The sequence below is a fragment of the Polypterus senegalus genome, chromosome 4 (genome assembly GCF_016835505.1).
Source record: "Polypterus senegalus isolate Bchr_013 chromosome 4, ASM1683550v1, whole genome shotgun sequence".
Classification (NCBI taxonomy): Eukaryota; Metazoa; Chordata; class Cladistia; order Polypteriformes; family Polypteridae; genus Polypterus; species Polypterus senegalus.
The window spans coordinates 112,522,339-112,542,045 of NC_053157.1; the positions used below are offsets into that span (position 1 = coordinate 112,522,339).

The window sequence follows — 19,707 nt, forward strand, 5'->3', positions numbered from 1 at the left end:
TCTTCTGCCATAAAGCATTTTTATTCTTCCTGCAACGCTAAATTGTCTACTGCAGTTACAATTAGAAACCACAAAACATGCACCTAAAGCAAATTTGTTACAGACAGGGGTTTTAGATCTGCTAGACAGTGTAGATCACCCAATGCTTAAACAACTAGTTTCACAAGCTATGCAATTTCTGCAAATCTTCACACAAGATGCATTTGCGCAAGAGCTGTATGTCGCCCCCAAGGCCCTGCTTGCTTCATTGCCAATGGGGCCATTTCTTAATGATGTTATACAGGGTGGTTCCTGGACAGTCGGTGGATCCCAGCTGCCGGTGACCTTTCAAAATATAGCTGGACTTCAGCAGCCCTTTGGACACGGCACACTTGATGAGCTGCTGAGCAGCGTTAAGAGCTTGTGCCCCAGGGGCTACACCTAGAAGAGAACAGCAGACAAGTCCACAAATGATCAGTTTAGTCTACTTTATTCAGATAGATAGATAGATAGATAGATACTTTATTAATCCCAAGGGAAATTCACATAATCCAGCAGCAGTATACTGATACTGATTCAGCACCTTCCTCAGTTCACCATCTCTTGACTATTTACTAAGCACAAAGCAAGCACACACAAGGAAAATAAAAATATCTGGGAACAAAATGTCCTCTTTTGTAAACAAGCACAGACCCTTCCCAGTTTACTGAAGGCACGTTCCTGCATGGAATCATGACCCTAGAGTGGCAGTGTTGCCCCTTAAGATAAGTTAAGGAGCATCAAGGAGACTTTTGCCCTTTTGATGGGGTTCCCTCATCAGATCTGTCTAAAACACAGGCTACCAAAACAGAGATCAGAAACCTCCTTCTGTGACCGTTTAACCAACAAATAAGAGATTCACATATATAGTATGGCTACCAGGACCCCCCTTTGAAGATAGGCAAGTTTATTTTTGTCAAGCACTTGGTGATTGGATGACCCAAACAGCCTGGTCTGGCTGGCTTACAACCCAAAAAGTTTTTTACATTTACTTATTTAGCTGATGCTTTTATAAGGGCAACTTACAACATTTATGATACAATTAATTACATTTCTTTTGGTTTTCCAGTTGAACAACAGGCAGGTCAGGTGACTTGCTTAGGGTCACACAATGTCAGTAGCAGGATCTGAACCCACAACCTCAGGGTTTGAAGGCCAAAGCCTTAACCACTACACCACACTACCTGCAGCTGCATGACTGAGTTACGTGTGATCTTCATAGGTAAAACAGAGGGTACAGTTCTACTCCAGAGATAAGCATGTTCAGGAAGGGTGCAGATAGACAACGCCTGAGCAATGGAAACTGCCTAGAATACAAGGTAGCTTTTGGGAAACAAGCAGAGTTATGTGGGAAGGTAAAAAGTCCTGGGTTGGTGTAATCTATCACACATTCATGCACACAGTTGGCAAAAGGCACCAGGCTTAGCGATGAGTGCTGATCTCTGTCCTGCTTTGGTGCTCCCCATGGAAGGGGTCCATAGTTCATGGTTCAGCTTCAGATTTCTTAGAATACGATTAACATTTCCAAATGTTAATTAATGAGAATATCATTTCAAAGTAACTAAGTTGTAGAGAATGAGTGTTATTTGTGTGTATGTAATGCTCACCACCTGCTGAGTGTGTTGCTCTACTGAAAAACTTCAGAGCTGACACAGGCAATGATGGAGACTTGACAGAGACACGTTTGATTACACAAAGGAAGTTTTAAAGTTGTAAAAAGGGCTGGAGAGATGTGGAAAATTAAAGCATCAGGACTTTCTGACATTTGAATTAATTAGACTTAGCCTTTAAATATGACTTTTCAATAGTGTTGATTGTTGAAATTTGTAAAAGAGTTTTTTACAGCAACCTTGTTGGCCAGATATTTTCCTGGAAAAATCATCAAGCAGTCAGTGTAAATATTTTTGTTTTCCCAGTACCCCATGATGCTTTGCTAGGCCAGTGTGACATCACAGGGCTGTAGTAACTATGCACACAATACTCACATGTGTGTACTGTAAACGTACTTCACCTCACATTTTATATTGCCGCACAGTTTGCTTTGCACATCTGCAGCTGCTCCAGCTGGATTTTTACTCCACATGTCTTTAAAAAAAGCCAAGCAAAACAATTATAGGGGTACATTAGCTGACCACAATGAGAATATTATAAAAATTTGCATACATTCATTGTACATTGTGTCCTCACTGCTCGATTAAGCATGTTATGCTCCTTGGTGTGTATCACAGATCAGGTACTGACAGGCATAGCACCCCCTAAGTATGTAATGCAGATTCCTCGCATCACAGGCTCTCTGATGGGTGAAGATACACACCGATACACGTATATCATCTACTGGTACTCTGAAGACCAAAACGGGGAAGTGCCGGAAATTCACTGTGCACCGGGTCCATATAAAGGAAAGAGGTGCAGGCCAAATGCATGCAGATTTAGTCATGTTGCAACACCTACTCAAACCAAGCCTTGAAGGTATAAAAATAACAATAATGAAAGATTTATTACTATTTACAGGGTGTTTCTATCTTTTTGATGGAGAAAAAATATAAAGGATCGGCACAGAAAAAGATAATCCAGTAAGTGTTGGGACTACAAAAAGACATGCCAGCTACATCTGCTGTATAGTATCTGTGCAGACCCTTTGTACTTTTTTCTTCCATCAAGAGGATAGAAGTGCCATGTAAATAGTAATAAATCTTTCATTGTTATTATTATTATTTCACAGAGTTTATGTTTTGTTGCAGAAGCATTAATTTCCATTATATGGGCATGGTGCATGGCATGCAGTGAGTAGAGTGCAGTTCTGGTTGCTGAGACTTGGTTTGGACTAGCCTCTTTGTGACATGGCCAATTAATTCGCCGATTATTATAATTGTATTGTACTTTATATATATATATAATATACAATATATATATATATTGACTTATTGCTAGTTTGTGTCCATTTGTTCTATTTTGTTTGTAGTATTCCTTCTGACTGCATCCTTTGTTATTTGTGGCAGAGTGCTGCACTGGTTAGCACTGCTCCCTCACAGCTCAGGGTACATTTTATGCCCCATAATCAGTCCAGTGTAGTTCATAGATGCTTCTTTGAAGATCTGGATTAGGTCAACTTACGCAGTGTCTTCTGCTTGATCTCAAACAGGTTTAATACCCCGAGTCTATTGGAGTACAACATCTCCTGAAGTTGTAGGATGCACCTACTGTAGTTACTGTCCTCCGCACAGCTTCTGTGTCTTTATTGTACCGTAGTGACCAGAATTGCACACAGTACTCCGGATTGGACTCAGTAGTGCGTTTCTACGTAGTCTAAGCATAACTTTCCCCAATTTATATGTTTGACAATATAACACTTTTTGTTCCCTTTTTACAGCTTCTGTGTATGCCTTGGAAGATGGAAATGCTGTGCCAACATAAACCAATAATTTCTCTTCAGAGGTTGCCTCCTGTACGATGGCCTCTCCCATTTGTATTTATAAGTGATGTTCCTTTTGCCCACATGTAGCTCTTTGTACTTTTCTACATTAAGCTGCATTTCCCAAGTGTCTGCCTAGTTCTGAAGCATGTCCAAGTCTTCTTGACTTGTTTTTGCAGTCTTCCTAGTCTTTTCCATTCCTCCAGTTTCGGTATCAGCTCTGAAATCCACATGTTTACTAACTACATTGGAATCAGTGTCATTAAAATAAATCAGAAAAAGTACCGGCCCAAACACAGACCCCCTGAGCGGTTCCACTAATCTCCTCCCTCTGTGTGGAGTATTCCTCTCTTATCTGTACTCTTTTTCTTCTGCCACTTAACCAACTTGAGGTTACCTCTGATGTCTGCAGCTTCAGGTTTTAGAATTCATGTATGGTGTGTGACTCTATCAAGGCTTTTTATGTCTGTAGTATTAGGGTGTTGTACCGTGTTAGCCATAATGAATGTACTGAAAAGTCAAGCAAAATGACACCTTTTATTGGCTAACTAAAACGTTTGAGGCAACTCAGGCCCCTTCTTCTTCCTGATTATATCTTGCCTGAAGAAGGGGACTGAGTTGCCTTGAAAGCTTGCATATTGTAATCTTTTTAGGTTAGCCAATAAAAGGGGTCATTTTGCTTGACTTCTAAATGCTTAAAAAGACTTGCTTTGTTTTGTCAGCTACTGCAGCGGCCTGCTCTTCCTCTCATAAACTCATGTTCGCTGTTATTCAGTATGTTATTTTCCTATTGGTACGTTTCTAATTTACTTTTTATCGTTTCCGTAACTTTGCATGGTACACAAGTAAGACCTTTTGATCTGTTATTAGCAAGAACAATTTTGTCTCCCTTCTTTAAGACTGAAGTCACATTTGCAACCTCCCAGTCCACATGTCCTGTTCCTTTCTCAAGTAACTGCTCAAATATGCCTAATTAGTGTTTATAAGTGACGTTTTTAAGTACAACTCTTAAAAATCCCATCAGGTCCAGGTTTTGTTTTAGTTTTCAACATAATGAAGGGCTTGGTGACTGTTGTTTAGCCTGTGTGTTTAGCTTTCAAAGCGTTGACAGTTCACAGTAGCTACTTCAAAAGTAAGGCCAAGTCACTGCTGCAAGCAAAGATTTAAAGTTAAAACTGTGCAGTTCTGTGACTTGGTTTGTCATTAAGGCAGCACAGTGGAGCAGTGACTAGTGCTAGAGACTCATCGCTCTAGGAGGCTTTGTTTGAATTCAGGCTCAGTGACCGCCAGTGTCCTGTTTGCACATTCTCTACGTGTCAATGACCATTTTCTCAGTTTACTTGCCCATCTGCAAGACGTGGGTGGAAGTGATTGGCCAAAGGTGGGTGAGTAACTGTATCCTGTTTTCCTAGTACTTCTGGGATGAGGCTGAGGAACCTCAAGATCATTTAATCGAAAAAAGTGGGCTTGAAATGGTTGGTGAGTAGATTTGGATTAAAAAACAGACAAGTCATTTAGTTCTTGTCAAGTAGAAAGCTACTGTTCTTGCAAAACTTCAGTCAGAGTGCAGCGGATGCCAAAAAGATCAACCGAAAAGGCGTGATGAAATTTCATTTCCACATGTAAAAATGGGGATTGATGAGGAAATACTGTAACTGTAGTTCAGGAGAAGAGAACTGTCCTAAACAAAAGCTGTTATTTCAGCACATATTAGGCAAATTGTGCTACGCAAAAAGCGAAATCTAAAAGTGTGATAATTCAGCTTTAATTGCTGGCACAGAGGATTTACTTTAACCACAGTTATACTTGCAATTTAAAATTTCTTTACAGAATATGGAGAGACATACCCATGAAGTTTCCAAGGAAGCAGATGCCGTAGCCAACACTGTTGTAATTCAGTGTGTGGGCACCCAAGGTCTTCCACCCTCTACCTTCATACACATTTCCATCCTCGCCAATAAGAAAGCTGAAAGACAATATTGCATTAGTAAGAAATATTTATTAATTACAAGAAGACTAAGACACATGACAATTTATGTAAATTATTATACAGAGTGTCCATAAAGTCCATGTGCAATTTAAAATAGTTGTAACTTTGTAAGTATATGTGATAGAAAGATTTCGTAAAAAGGATTTGAAAGCTTGATGTATCTAGTTTTTATTTTTTTTGTCTTTAGAAGTTTTATTTTTTCCATATTTCGGGAACTGAAAATCCACGAGTCTGTTGAACATGAAGGAGATTCTCCCAAAGTTAATGTGTGGTGTGCTTTGGGAAAAAATCAAGTCATAAGGCCATTCTTTTTTGAAGGGCGTGTTGTTAATGGTGATAGCTATTTAGAAATACTGCAAATTGACTTTATTCCTCAACTTGAACAATTAGGACTGATAGAGAATGCAGTGTTTCAACAAGATGGTGCTCCTTGTCACTTTGCTTTGCATGTTACACTGTTTCTACATGAGAAATTCCCTTATAGTTGGATTAGAAGAGGTGGACCATTTTTTTGGCCAGATTTGACTCCACTGGATTTCTTTTTATGGGGACATGTGAAAACTAATGTTTATTTAACCAAACCTCAAACTTTAGAAGACTTGCAAGCTAGGCTAACGGATGTGATTGGTGGTATTACTGAAAATCAGCTGAAAATGTTTTCCGAGAACTACAGAATCGTATTACCCTTTGTATTAGTAATGATGGTGGACATGTTGAAAATTAACAAGAACAATAAAAAATGTGTTTCTTCTTTCTAATCCTTTGTACGATTCTTTCTATCACATATACTTACAAAGTTACAACTATTTTAAATTGTTACACAGACTTTATGGACACCCTGTTAATGTTTCTCTTGTTAATTTTGAAACATGTTTGTCTTTGTTACATTTCATGTCATGTTTATACTTATTTTATAGCATGCTAAGCTCATAAGTGGAAGTGTACTTTACGAATAAACTGAAATTATATTGCTTTTGAATATGAAAGAAAGTGTAAATGACAAAACAAACAGCTAACAACTTTCTATGCAGAGCTGAATAAATCTGAACTAGAATGTCATCATCCTCGGATGTACAATGGCCTGTTGCTCAGTACTCATTAATTCAACCTAACTGTCTTTCAACAGTTCTAATACACTTAAATTATATGGAGATGACATTTACAATTACTCTGTCATGGCAGGAAAGGTTATTGCAGCTGGCGTTAATGTGATATTTCCACTTGAGGATCTTCTTCAGAAAAGGTTTAACAAAGAAAACAAGGAATTAACAGCTTGTTGTTCATTTGCTCCTCCATCCCTAAAAACATTGCAACTTTAAACCTTTTTCTTTAGTACCTTTCCATAGTCATTTATTCTACATTCGTACAATTGGTGCGTTGGCATGTGAAACTTGGTTACAGAGAACCAGCAGTGGGGACTGAATGGTGAGTTTGTTGGGATGGCCATATGATGCCAAAGTGCTCCTTTTTTATGGAATACAATTTTCTTTTGTCATGTCTTTACAGTGGATATACAGTTGCTTCCTGCATACTTATCCATCCATCCATCCATTCTCCAACCCGCTATATCCTAACTACAGGGTCACGGGGGTCTGCTGGAGCCAATCCCAGCCAACACAGGGCGCAAGGCAGGACCTCTGCAAACTCCAGGCAGGGAGGACCCCGGAAGCGATCTCAGGTCTCCTTACTGCGTGGCAGCAGCACCATCATTGCACCACCATGCCGCGCTCATTTTGTAGTCATAACTTAAAATAAGACAGCTTTGACCTTAATTTCCATTTTTCACATCCACCCATCCATTATCCAACCTGCTATATCCTAACTACAGGGTCACGGGGGTCTGCTGAAGCGAATCCCAGCCAAGACAGGGAACAAACCCCGGGCAGGGCGCCAGTCCACTGCAGGGTGCGATACTTATGCATTGTAAGTAATATAAAAAATATATAGGCAAAAAAAAAATTCCGATAACCCGGACTGGAACTTCATTCCTATTACAGACCTGCTGTATTGTAGCCTCGCTTTGTGACACACGAGTATTATTCATTCTCCACCAATGTCTCTGCTGAAGTCTCCACTCAGGGTGTTGCTCCTACTCACAGCTGAGAGAGCAGAGATGAGTTGTGAACTCAAAATCTTGGAATTAAATGGAAAGCTTGACGGTAAGCTCAACTAAACAGAGAAGCTCTGCTCAGCTAGCTGCCACTTGCATGTGTATTGCACAAAAGTCAACCCCACCATGTTAGCAAACAGTAAAGGCTCATCTGTCTTACCTGTAACCGATATCACACCATTTTTTGCTATTCATATGGTAGCTCTGGACATTCCTCATCTGAGCAGAGCAGGAAGAGGTGCTGAAACAGCGTTTGCCCTCCGTGTGGTGGATCAAGGCATACGTCATGGGTGGTTTCAGTGATGAGGTACACTTTGAGCGCTGTCCTCCCCACTCTGATCGGCTTATGATGCGAGGGCAGCCTGTTCAGTGAAATGAGAGATGGGCCATTTAGCATGATGCTAAAAATAATGCTGCCCTAATCCTGGGCATTCATACACTTGTGTTAGCTTGCCTGGTTGGCATTGGGGTTTCATTGGCTGAAGTGCATGATGTGTTTTATGATATGGGAAGAGCCTCACATGTCCATTTAGCCCAACTGCAAACTTTTTGTACAAAGTAAAAAGACTTGTTTGGGTTTAGAGAGTGGTTGGCAGTAAAGGCACAGGGTGCCCTCAAAGCATACCAGGGGAGGTTGTCAATAAGCCACTAGTGAGCTGGCTGCAGTAAGTGTCTCAAGTCACTAAAATAATAGAGGCTGATTCAGGAAAAGATTGTATTCTTGTGTTTATACAATTAAAAATTCTGTGCAGTAAATAAAAATATTCCTTCATTGGTTCAGATATATGCAGTAAATACTGATTTGTTATTTTAGTGTGAAGCACTCGTTGGCTTTGTTTAGCCATGTTTCTTAGATTGGTAACATCTATATATATATAATTCACTAAGGCAAGACACCAATGGAAAGCACGGCGGAAGGGGCGTAGATTCACTAAGCCGCCGACAAGTAAGACGCCCATGGCACACGCAGGAAGGAGCCACGCCCACCAACTCTAAGACCATTGGATACGACGACAACTCGCAGAACCGCGCCTACCAACTCGGACGCGACGACACAGGAAAACCGGCGTCATTTATGTTCGTATGTCGTAGAGTCCACATGCACCTCTGAGCCACGTTGACTGTTCATAGAGGCATGTTTCTAGCGGAAGTGAATTGCTATATGCAGCGTGTAAAACAGTTTGCGAGGCGTATCACATGGGATCCTTAAAACAATCCTTTAAAACTGAGGTTAAAACACAATGAAGGAAGCAGTCTTTAAAAACCAATAAGTCCTGTGCCTCTGTTTCATTACCGTCTCACCTGCTTCACCAATGCAGGCCCTGCAACAGTCGAGACGCTCTCTCAGCAGTTGACCTTCTCTGTGCCTGACTGGTTCTCACAGAGGCACCACACGACGCGGCAGGACTATCTAAGAAGAGGCATGTTTGTCACGGATGTAAATCGCTGTATGCAGTGTGTAAAACAGTTTGTTTGTGGCAGATGTGAATCGCTGTACGCGGCGTGTAGAGCAGTTTGCGAGGGGTATCCCATGGTCTTACAGTTGGTGGGCGAGTCTCTGTTAGTTGCTCTTGCGAGCGGGCACATGACCAGGCAGTGTGTGTGCTGCGAGAGTGTGGGTGGACGCGACAGCACCATCTAAGAAGATTCATATTTGTCGCGGATGTGAATCGCTGTATGCAGCGTGTAGAATGCTGTATTGTATGTTGCCCTCTCCAGAGTTACATCTTTTCATTCACCTACAGTCGTATACACAATGAAGTAAGCAGTCTTTAACAACCGAGTTTTCGGTTACAACGCTCGACCGCGTGCACCATGGCAAACTGTTTTACACGCTACATACAGCAATTCGCATCCGCGACAAACATGCATCTTCTTAGCTGCTCCTGTTCTTTGTACACACACCCCCCTCCCACCTCGCTACCACCGTGGTCGGGTGTCTTGCTGGATTATATATAGAAAGGCAGCCAAAACTGCACAGAGCAATGAAAAACGTGAGTCGCAGGTGCATCTGGACTGTGCACAGACGACAACGACCCGAGTGACGAGTTGGAAGTGGGCACATGAGCAGGCAGTGCATACTGGACGAGAAATCAGCAGACTAGCATGATGGAGGGAGCGGAGTGGACGTCCTTCTCCTCTCTTCCCGTTCCACCCTCCGCGCCTGAGCGCCGCATGGACGATTGTGTGTTGGTTCGTTCCGTGCATTGTTACAATGTTGCTTTTCTTGCTGATTTATTACATTACCGATTTTTCAAATGTTAATTTTTTCCCTGTGCTTAAAAATTATTAAAAAAACGGCCTGATTAGGTTGCGTATCGTACACCGCGGGTTGGCTAGTATTTTATAAATTGCTATACTATAGATTTCTGACCCTGGATATATTACAAACCCACCATTACTTATTAAATATATTACAGATGCACTAATATAGGAATGCTGTTAATGATAATGTCTATGTACCCATCTGTCAATACTAATATGCAAATTTATAAAACACAGAAAATAATAAGACTACATCTCTCTCTGGATGAGGGTTATAGAAATATTAACATTTATTTATATATGTTTTCACTTTTGCAGACTATATACAATCATTGAAATGCATGGTATCTACTATACCACAAAGACTGAGCCAATTAGTAGATAGATAGATAGATAGATAGATAGATAGATAGATAGATAGATAGATAGATAGATAGATAGATAGATAGATAGATAGATACTTTATTAATCCCAAGGGGAAATTCACATAATCCAGCAGCAGCATACTGATAACCAGAAAATACACCAGGTTTACCCTAAATGGGAAACTGTGCTGAAGGTTGCAGTGGCTCCATTGTCCTGTCATCTGGTGTCACTGGATTTCCTTAGGGTGCCCCCTAACCCACAGAAGGCTTTAAGGCCAGTTGCTGCCAGAGTCACATAGCGGCTGAGTTTGGTAAGTGATCTGGGATACTAGCAGGGAGGTAGGGGGAGACAAAAAGGAAGATGAGGTACAAAGGAGACTATACTGCGGTTTGCAGGCAAGCAACTTGACAAGTCAACTGGCTAGTGACGTAGGAGCTAACCCTTCTGCAGAACCAGACCTAGAGGGTTTGTTTTGTATTCATCCATTTCAAACTCTCTGTTTTTCCTCTATTTATCCCTTTCTTTATTATTTTGATGACTTGGATATTGTTGGTCTCTCGGTGGCATGTGGAGGCAGTTTCATTACACACTACAACTAGGCATCTAGCCATTCTTAGTCTCTCAGAGTTTTATGTTGACTCATCATGGGTTCATTTTTGTACTCTTAATTATATAGTCTATTCTGTTGAAATCAGTCAAATGTGTAAAATGTTTGCCTTATTAACACCATATTTTGAATCATTTTCTGTTTCACCTCTATTTGGTTAAGTCTAAAGAATAATCAGCCAAGCGAGAAGAGTTCCCAGACTTCCCAACAACAGTCTGTAGGTCTTCCTGAGGAATTGTGCAGTGCAGTGGCACTCATGTGATAGGCTTGTATGACACACATGGTAATGGAAGTTGTGTTACGTTCATCTATAGATACTGATTCAAGTAAAGGTTATGAGTGACAAGACTTATTCTAGTTGTATTAGGCGTAAGACAGGACAACTCTCATAATGGGTCAGCAGTCCTTTGTGGAACACACTCACACTCACACACACATCTGTACTCACTCATACACAGCCTGCTTGGAGTCCATCATGCACACCTTTGGGATGTCGACGGGAGTATTTAGGGAAAACACACACAAACACACACACAGGGAACATGTATTCTTGGGGAAAAAGAGACACAAACTTGTTTGAAATGTTGTTCCTTTCCAAAAATGTATCAACTTTATATTTGCATTGGGTTTTAAATTGATAAATGGATATATTACCTTGGAATTTGCTTTGCTTCCTCCTGTAACTTTATATTGTATTTTTGTATGATGTAAAAAGAAATTCTATAAAGAAGGTGTGACTAACTATGTGCTTTCAAAACTATATCATGACGTTTTGAACTAAGAAAGACATATCACCAGATTGAAGTCCAAAGTAATAAAAAATGTAACCTGTGGTAAACTTTTTCAAACCGGACATGGAGTGTGAGTAACGAACAGGTAGCTTATCAAATAGGCTTATACAGCTCAGCACTCAGTTTTGGAGGGGTGTGAGCACATCCTTATGATATCAAGTATATTTGCACAGCTGGACGTCAACCCTGTGGTAAATGCATGAATAAATGAACGGATCCAATAGACACAGTAACCAGAACGGAATTTATTTAAGAAAAATGAAATCCAACCCAGCAGTGTCTGCATCAGAGTCCACCTGCTCAGAAGATCTGTTGAATACTCTATTCAACACTGAAAATAAAAACATTTATTTATTTTTATTTTTTTTGACGTCAAATGTGATGAAGACCATGGAGTGGCTGCTGCTTTACCACCTGAGGCCACAGGTCCGCCATGCCCTTGATCCTCTGCAGTTCGCATACCAGGAGAAGGTGGGAGTAGAGGATGTCATCATCTACATGATACACCGATCCCTCTCCCACTTGGACAGAGGCATTGGTGCTGTTAGAATTATGTTTTTGGACTTCTCTAGCACCTTCAACACCATCCAACCTCTGCTCCTTAGGGACAAGCTGACAGAGATGGGAGTAGACTCACACCTGGTGGCATGGATCATGAACTATCTTACAGACCTCAGTATTTGCGTCTAGGGAACTGCAGGTCTGACATTGTGGTCAGCAACACAGGAGCGCCGCAGGGGACTGTACTTTCTCCGGTCCTGTTCAGCCTATAATACATCAGACTTCCAATACGATTCGGAGTCCTGCCACGTGCAAAAGTTCACTGATGACACTGCTATTGTGGGCTACATCAGGAGTGGGCAAAGACTTTTAAACGGTGTGAGTCAAACCACTTACACGTGAACACCAGCAAGACCAAGGAACTCGTGGTGGATTTTAGGAGGCCCAGGCCCCTCATGGACCCCGTGATCATCAGAGGAGACTGTGTGCAGAGGGTACAGACCTATAAATACCTGGGAGTGGAGCTGGATGACAAATTGGAATGGACTGCCAATACTGATGCTCTGTGTAAGAAAGAGCCGACTATACTTCCTTAGAAGGTTGGAGTCCTTCAACATCTGCAATAAGATGCTGCAGATGTTCTACCAGACGGATTTGGTTGTGGTTGTGGAGTGCCCTCTTCTACAATCTCCTGTCAATCATGGAGAATCCACTGCTTCCACTGAACAGTGTCATCTCCAGACAGAGGAGTAGCTTCAGTGACAGACTTTTGTCACTGTCTTGCTCACTGACAGACTGAGGAGATCGTTCCTCCCCCACACTATGCGACTCTTCAATTCCACCCGGGGGGGGTAAACGTTAATATTATACAAAGTTATTGTCTGCTTTTACATGCATTTTTATTACTCTTTAATTTAATATTGTTTTTTGTATCAGTATACTGCTGCTGGATTGTGTGAATTTCCCCTTGGGATTAATAAAGTATCATCCATCTATCTATCTATCTATCTATCTATCTATCTATCTATCTATCTATCTATCTATCTATCTATCTATCTATCTATCTATCTATCTATCTATCTAAAAGTTCATGGAATGACATCCATAAGTTATAACTCTTTGACAACGCGCCAGCCACTATATGTCTTTGGCACTCGCATTGTGAGGAGTGGGGCTGAACGCACCCCAAGGAGATGCAGTCGCTCCCCTGAAACCCCATCTTAAACGGTGATACAATGGGAAACAAATACAGGTTTTTTTTAACCTCCTTTTTGTTCGATCAGCTGCTGGCTTGCTGCTGCTGCCGTGTCATGTGATCTGCACCTCGGGTGGCGCTTTGAACGTTTAAAAGCCTGTACAGCAGCTGTCCTTTTGTCTCACTGCCTTATCTGTCTTCTCCCCCAGACATCCTCTGCTCCTGTTGGGAGTCCAACTCCTGAGGTGCAACCCTATGAAGAGGAAGATTTTTCTATTCTTTTAATTGAGAGACTGAACTGTCCACTCCGACTACACACGGAACTCGATTCACTCCTGAAAGAGACTTATGTTTGTTTGAAGTGTTTGAATAATGTTTCTGTCTCTAAAATCTCCTGTTGTATCTGTGCAACTTTGCAACCTAAGCACAGCATATGTGGATTTCACTTTCACCAAACAACAAATCTTGTAATTCTCTCAGATACGCCGCTTCATTGGAAAGAAACACTACTTTTCCCTGATGGCAACACGAATTATATGATCTACAAGTCTCCGACTTAAAGTTTAAATCCCAACAATATATTAGATCTCTTTTCGCTGTTCCGATATTTCCTCGAGTAATAATTTCCGTTTGCTTGCACTAATGCAATCTTTACTATCATTTTTTGAGACTTTTGAATTTTATTACTTTCATTATCGCTAACCTGCTCAGCATGAGTATCGCGCCAACATTTTTGAATTCTTTACGATGTTCTACTCTTTGCCTTTTATTTCTGGCTCCCGGTTGTGGTCAAATCTCTTGGCACAAAGTCTCATCTTGCAGGACGTGAAAGTGTTTCTCTAAGAAAGTCACGTCTCATCTCTCTTCCCAAGATTTTTTTTATTATAACAGAGAGATTTGTCTTCTAGTTTGCTCTCACATCCAAGATATTTGCAGCTTGTGTATGCCTGTTCACCATGTTGAGGTGCCATTCTTTCCATAATGGCAAGATCTGACTAACTGCAATCATAAACTGGAAAAAGTAGTCCTAGAAAATGGATGGATCAACATAGGAGAAAATGTGTGCTCTGAAGTTTGCAATTGGAAATACAATATATGCGAAAAACTAAAATAAACTGGTTCCTACCTTATACTGAGTGCTGGAGTAAGGTGGGTTTTGAAAATGAATATACAACATACATGTTTGTCTGCCTAAGGCAGGGGTGGCGAAGTCCAGGCCTGGACTGCCGCAGTGGCTGCAGGTTTTCATTCTAACCCTTTTCCTAATCAGTGACCAGTTTTCACTGCTAATTAACTTTTTCCCCATCACTTTAATAGCCCTGTTAGAAGAGTTCAGCCCTCTGAATTGATTCCTTTCTTCATTAAATGACAGCCAAGCAGAAATTAGATGTGAAACGAGCCAATAGATGGCCAGCTAAATTGGGGCTTCAAACTGCAACCAATTTCACTCAAACCAGTTTCTTAATTAGAAGCCGATTTTTGCTGTTAATTAAACTCATTCTTTAATCCCATGGCTTGTTGCTGCTCTCATTCTGCCACAGCAGACATTTCCAAAACTGTTGTTTTTCTATTTTTTTAGGAACACCTTGAGAGATCAGCCTTACTGAGACCCTCACCTTTTCTTTATTTTCAGATAATATGTGATGGGAACATGTGAGCCGGTCATGTGGCATCTTGTTTTGTGTCTCATTATTGTTTGGCTGCTAATGAAAGAAAAAGAAACAACTAAGGGGCCTGAGTCAAGTCAATTATAAGAAGTAATTAGCAGAAAGAACTGGTCACTAATTAAGAAGATGGCAAGAATGAAAACCTGCAGCCATTGCGGCCCTCCAGGACTGGAGTTTGACACCCGTGGTCTAAGGCTTTATATTATTTAAGGTATGGAAACTGTGCAAATGGGCCTACTTTGTACCACTGTGGAGGACCTGGTACTGTGTCTATTATTATTTTCTGGCTTGCGTCCGATGCTGCTCAAAAAAACTCTGATTCCCACAACATTAGAAATGAACTGACCAGGTTCTATAAAGGAACAGATCACTGAATATAACTGTCAACAATCATTTAAGGACATATGTCACAGTTGGCATTGGAACATCTGGAAGTCCACTACAAGGAATGGAGATCTGTTGTTAGGGACAGTTAAGCTAAACATGAAAGGTCTTATTTGTTAACATCATGACCCTTACCAAGACAAACACATTATAAAATTAATATCCATCTATCCCTTTTTTAAATAAAGTAAAATTCCACATTTAAAGCAAAAGTCTATTTTCATATCACCCGTGGAAGCTAAATACATCAGAAATGGTGGGTTTATTGATAAATAAAGAACACAAGAAAGGGAAAACACAAAGTACAATGTAAGCACAGAAAAATAAAAACAAAAAATGCTTTCTCTAAGTAGGTCTTGCACTTCTGTCTCCTGGAAGGCGTGGCTCTCCATAATATCCACCCTCAAAGCACTAGAAAGAACTCCCTTTCTTGGCTCCCACTTATCTCTCTCACACACTCATAACTCTGGCCTCCTTGTCCCTTCCATTGCCTAGAACTGTGTTGATGGCTCCAGACTCCATTACACCTCTAGCGTGAGGTGGCTTTATACCCTTTTCTGAGATAACTTTCAGTGTAACAAACAGATTCATGTCACTGGGATACAAAGCTAGAAGATCTCCTGTTAGCTTCTGCAGTCTCTATACCCCTGAATGTTCAGCTGTCCCTAAAAGTCCCTAAAACTTCCTGTTGACCATTATCTAAAAGGAGCAATCAAGTTCTTCTGCTCAGAATGACAAACATGTGCTTTTCCCTTTCTTTTTCCATCTAGGGGCCACGTGCTGCCACCTGTCAGCCAGGAGGTCTTATAACTACTTGAATGTCAGATATTTTAGTATCTGGAGCATGACATGCCATTCAATGTTCTAAAGTAATTGCATATGCCAGGCCTAAACAACAAGGCATTTCTCTCTCTCATCCCTGGAGATGTTGTTATGCTTCCAGACAAAAAAAATATATAGAAAACAAATGCACATCTTAATATATAAAAAATGGATAGGTTATTTTGAACGCATTATTAAGCAATAAAATATTAGGTTTTAGTGTTGTATGATTTCTTAGAAATGATAACAGTTCTTTAAAAGTATAAAATCTAATGCAGTAATTCACAAGTTTGGCCCTGAGGGACCCCTGTAACTGCAGGTGTTAATTCCAAACAATTTCACAATCGGTGGATCACTTTTTTTTAATTGATCTCATTGTTTAGTGAGCTGTCCTATATTTATTTTCTTGTTCTACAAAACTCAGAAATATCTGCATTTTTGCCAGAACTTTAAGTGATACAGTTTACTTTGCCATTTTTTTATATTCAGTGTTTTATTTAGAGTTTGCTCCCTAAATTGTGTAAAACTGTTAACAACTTTGAATGTTAAAGGGGTGCAATTAATTCAGTGCCATATTCCCACTATTAAATTGGAAACATCATTGTGGTTTTCTATTATTTTTTCATGATTAAATTAAGATTTTTTGGCGTGGTTGGACTTTTCTGGGTCTTGGAGCCATGAGATCAATGAATTAATGAAAAGTATTTTTTCTTGGGCTGAATGAAGAATCTCTTGTCAGTCAGTTTCTGAGTCAATCGGGGGGCATTTGTGTGTCTGTGTATGTATATATTGACCCTAATAAAAGGATAAGTGTCTGTGTGTCTGTCTGTGTGTCTATGCAGTTTCTATGTGTCTGTCATTCCAGTAGATTGTGTAACACAAACATTAACAAAGTGTTTAGGAATCCCATACCAAATGGCAGATGACATTGCCTGGTTCACTGCAAAGGTAAATGCTGAGGTCTTTGATGGCTACTTAGAATTTAACCTGTCTTAGATGTGTAGCATAGTTAGTATATCTCTCCCTATATAAAATCCAAAATATGTCTGTCTCTCTGTCTGTATGTCTGTCTGATCTTCATGAGAGAACTACTTAACAAATTTAGATAATTTGCTTGAACATTCTGGTTGATTTTGCAGCTCCTCTCATTGCGCGTTGTATCATAGTATCATAGTTCGCTTGCAGTACCAATTTATTTGTGTGAATCCGAGAAAGACGCAGCAGGCCGAGGGGAGGGGGCGGGGCCCTCCTCACTCACTCACCAGCCTCGGCCCGAGTACCTTACATCTGCTTAGTTAGCGAACGAGAGAACTACTTAACGGATTTAGATTGGGTTTTTTTTCTAGAATTTGCTTGAACATTCCAGTTGATTTTGCAACTTCTCTCATCGCGCTAAGAATCATAGTTCACTTGCAGGAGTAATATATTCATTCTACTTCAAGACAGAAGCTGCTGGCTGAGAGGAGGGGGAAGCGTGGCGTCAGGAGTAGGAAGCCGGCCAGGGCCCTCCTCACTGTCCTGTTTCATTACTATGTGGGAGAGCCACATGGGACGGCTAGTAGATTTTATATATAAAAATACATATATACACACTTACAGTTGTGCTTGAAAGTTTGCGAACCCTTTAGAAGTTTCTATATTTCTGCATAAATATGACCTAAAACATCATCAGATTTTCACTCAAGTCCTAAAAGTAGATAAAGAGAAACCAGTTAAACAAATGAGACAAAAATATTATACTTGGTCATTTATTTATTGAGGAAAATGATCGAATATTACATATTTGTGAGTGGCAAAAATATGTGAACCTCTAGGATTAGCAGTGAGTTTGAAGGTGAAATCAGAGTCAGGTGTTTTCAATCAATGGGATGACAATCAGGTGTGAGTGGGCACCCTGTTATTTAAAGAACAGGGATCTATCAAACTCTGCTCTTCACAACACATGTTTGTGGAAGTATATCATGGCACGAACAAAAGAGATTTCTGAGGACCTCAGAAAATGAGTTGTTGATGCTCATCAGGCTGGAAAAGGTTACAAAAAAATCTCTAAAGAGTTTGGACTCCACCAATCCACAGTCAGACAGATTGTGTACAAATGGAGGAAATTCAAGACCATTGCTACCCTCCCCAGGAGTGGTTGACCAACAAAGATCACTCCAAGAGCAAGGCGTGCAATAGTCGACGAGGTCACAAAGGACCCCAGGGTAACTTCTAAGCAACTGAAGGCCTCTATCACATTGGCTAATGTTCATGTTCATGAGTCCACCATCAGAAGAACACTGAAAAACAATGGTGTGCAGTGGAGAAAGCCACTGCTATCCAAAAAAAATTGCTGCTCGTCTGCAGTTTGCTAAAGATCACGTGGACAAACCAGAAGGCTATTGGAAGAATGTTTTGTGGACGGATGAGACCAAAATAGAACTTTTTGGTTTAAATGAAAAGCGTTATGTTTGGAGAAAGGAAAACACTGCATTCCGACATAAGAACCTTATCCCATCTGTGAAACATGGTGGTGGTAGTATCATGGTTTGGGCCTGTTTTGCTGCATCTGGGCCAGGATGGCTTGCCTTCACTGATGGAACAATGAATTCTGAATTATATCAGAGAATTCTAAAGGAAAATGTCAAGACATCTGTCCATGAACTGAATCTCAAGAGAAGTTGGGTCATGCATCAAGACAACGACCCTAAGCACACAAGTCGTTCTACCAAAGAATGGTTAAAGAAGGATAAAGTTAATGTTTTGGAATGGCCAAGTCAAAGTCCTGACCTTAATCCAATCGAAATGTTGTGGAAGGACCTGAAGCAAGCAGTTAATGTGAGGAAACCCACCAACATCCTCGAGTTGAAGTTGTTCTGTACAGAGGAATGGGCTAAAATTATTCCAAGCCAGTGTGCAGGAATGATCAAAAGTTACCGGAAACGTTAAGTTGTAGTTATTGCTGCAAAGGGGTTAACACCAGATACTGAAAGCAAAGGTTCACATACTTTTGTCACTCACAAATATGTAATAGTCGATCATTTTCCTTAGTAAATAAATGACCAAGTATAATATTATTGTCTCATTTGTTTAACTGGTTTCTCTTTATCTACTTTTAGGACTTGAGTGAAAATCTGATGATGTTTTAGGTCATATGTATGCAGAAATATAGAAAATTCTAAAGGGTTCACAAACTTTCAAGCACAACTGTACATATAGTATATATATGTATATACTTAATGCAATTGTCTCTGTGTAGAGAGAGAGAGGACATTCTCTCATACAGTCTGGCAGTCTGGACATTAGCCGTGTGACAACTGTGTGTTGTTGGTAATCTTGTTTTTCAGCTTTGCGCTAACAATTAGCCTCTTTATACTGTAAACGTATTATCTTTAATATAGAGGACTAAATTGCTAAACATTAAATACTGTATTTTAAAAAAGAAGGGAATTTGTATCCCTGATAGAGGCCTTGTGTTTTTCATTTTAGTTAAATCTTGCAATATTTTAATAATAGTTGAAGGTAGTGTAAATTCCATGCTAAAGAAACAAGGAAGAAAGTTATAAAAACAGCATTTTTACTTATACAGTATCTTTCTTA

At 40.2% G+C, this 19,707-nt stretch overlaps 1 protein-coding gene across 1 annotated transcript in view; it reads right to left on the reverse strand.

Annotated features, from left to right (window-relative positions):
• The window catches only part of LOC120527588 (peptidoglycan-recognition protein SC2-like), a 27,866-nt gene continuing 8,159 nt past the window's right edge, over nucleotides 1-19,707 (reverse strand). The window contains exons 3-5 of the mRNA XM_039751181.1: nucleotides 7,691-7,892; nucleotides 5,278-5,396; nucleotides 1-420 (exon numbers count right to left, since the gene is read on the reverse strand). Of these exons, the coding sequence (XP_039607115.1) occupies nucleotides 245-420; nucleotides 5,278-5,396; nucleotides 7,691-7,892 (497 nt within the window). The 3' untranslated portion in view covers nucleotides 1-244. The remainder of the gene's footprint in view (nucleotides 421-5,277; nucleotides 5,397-7,690; nucleotides 7,893-19,707) is intronic.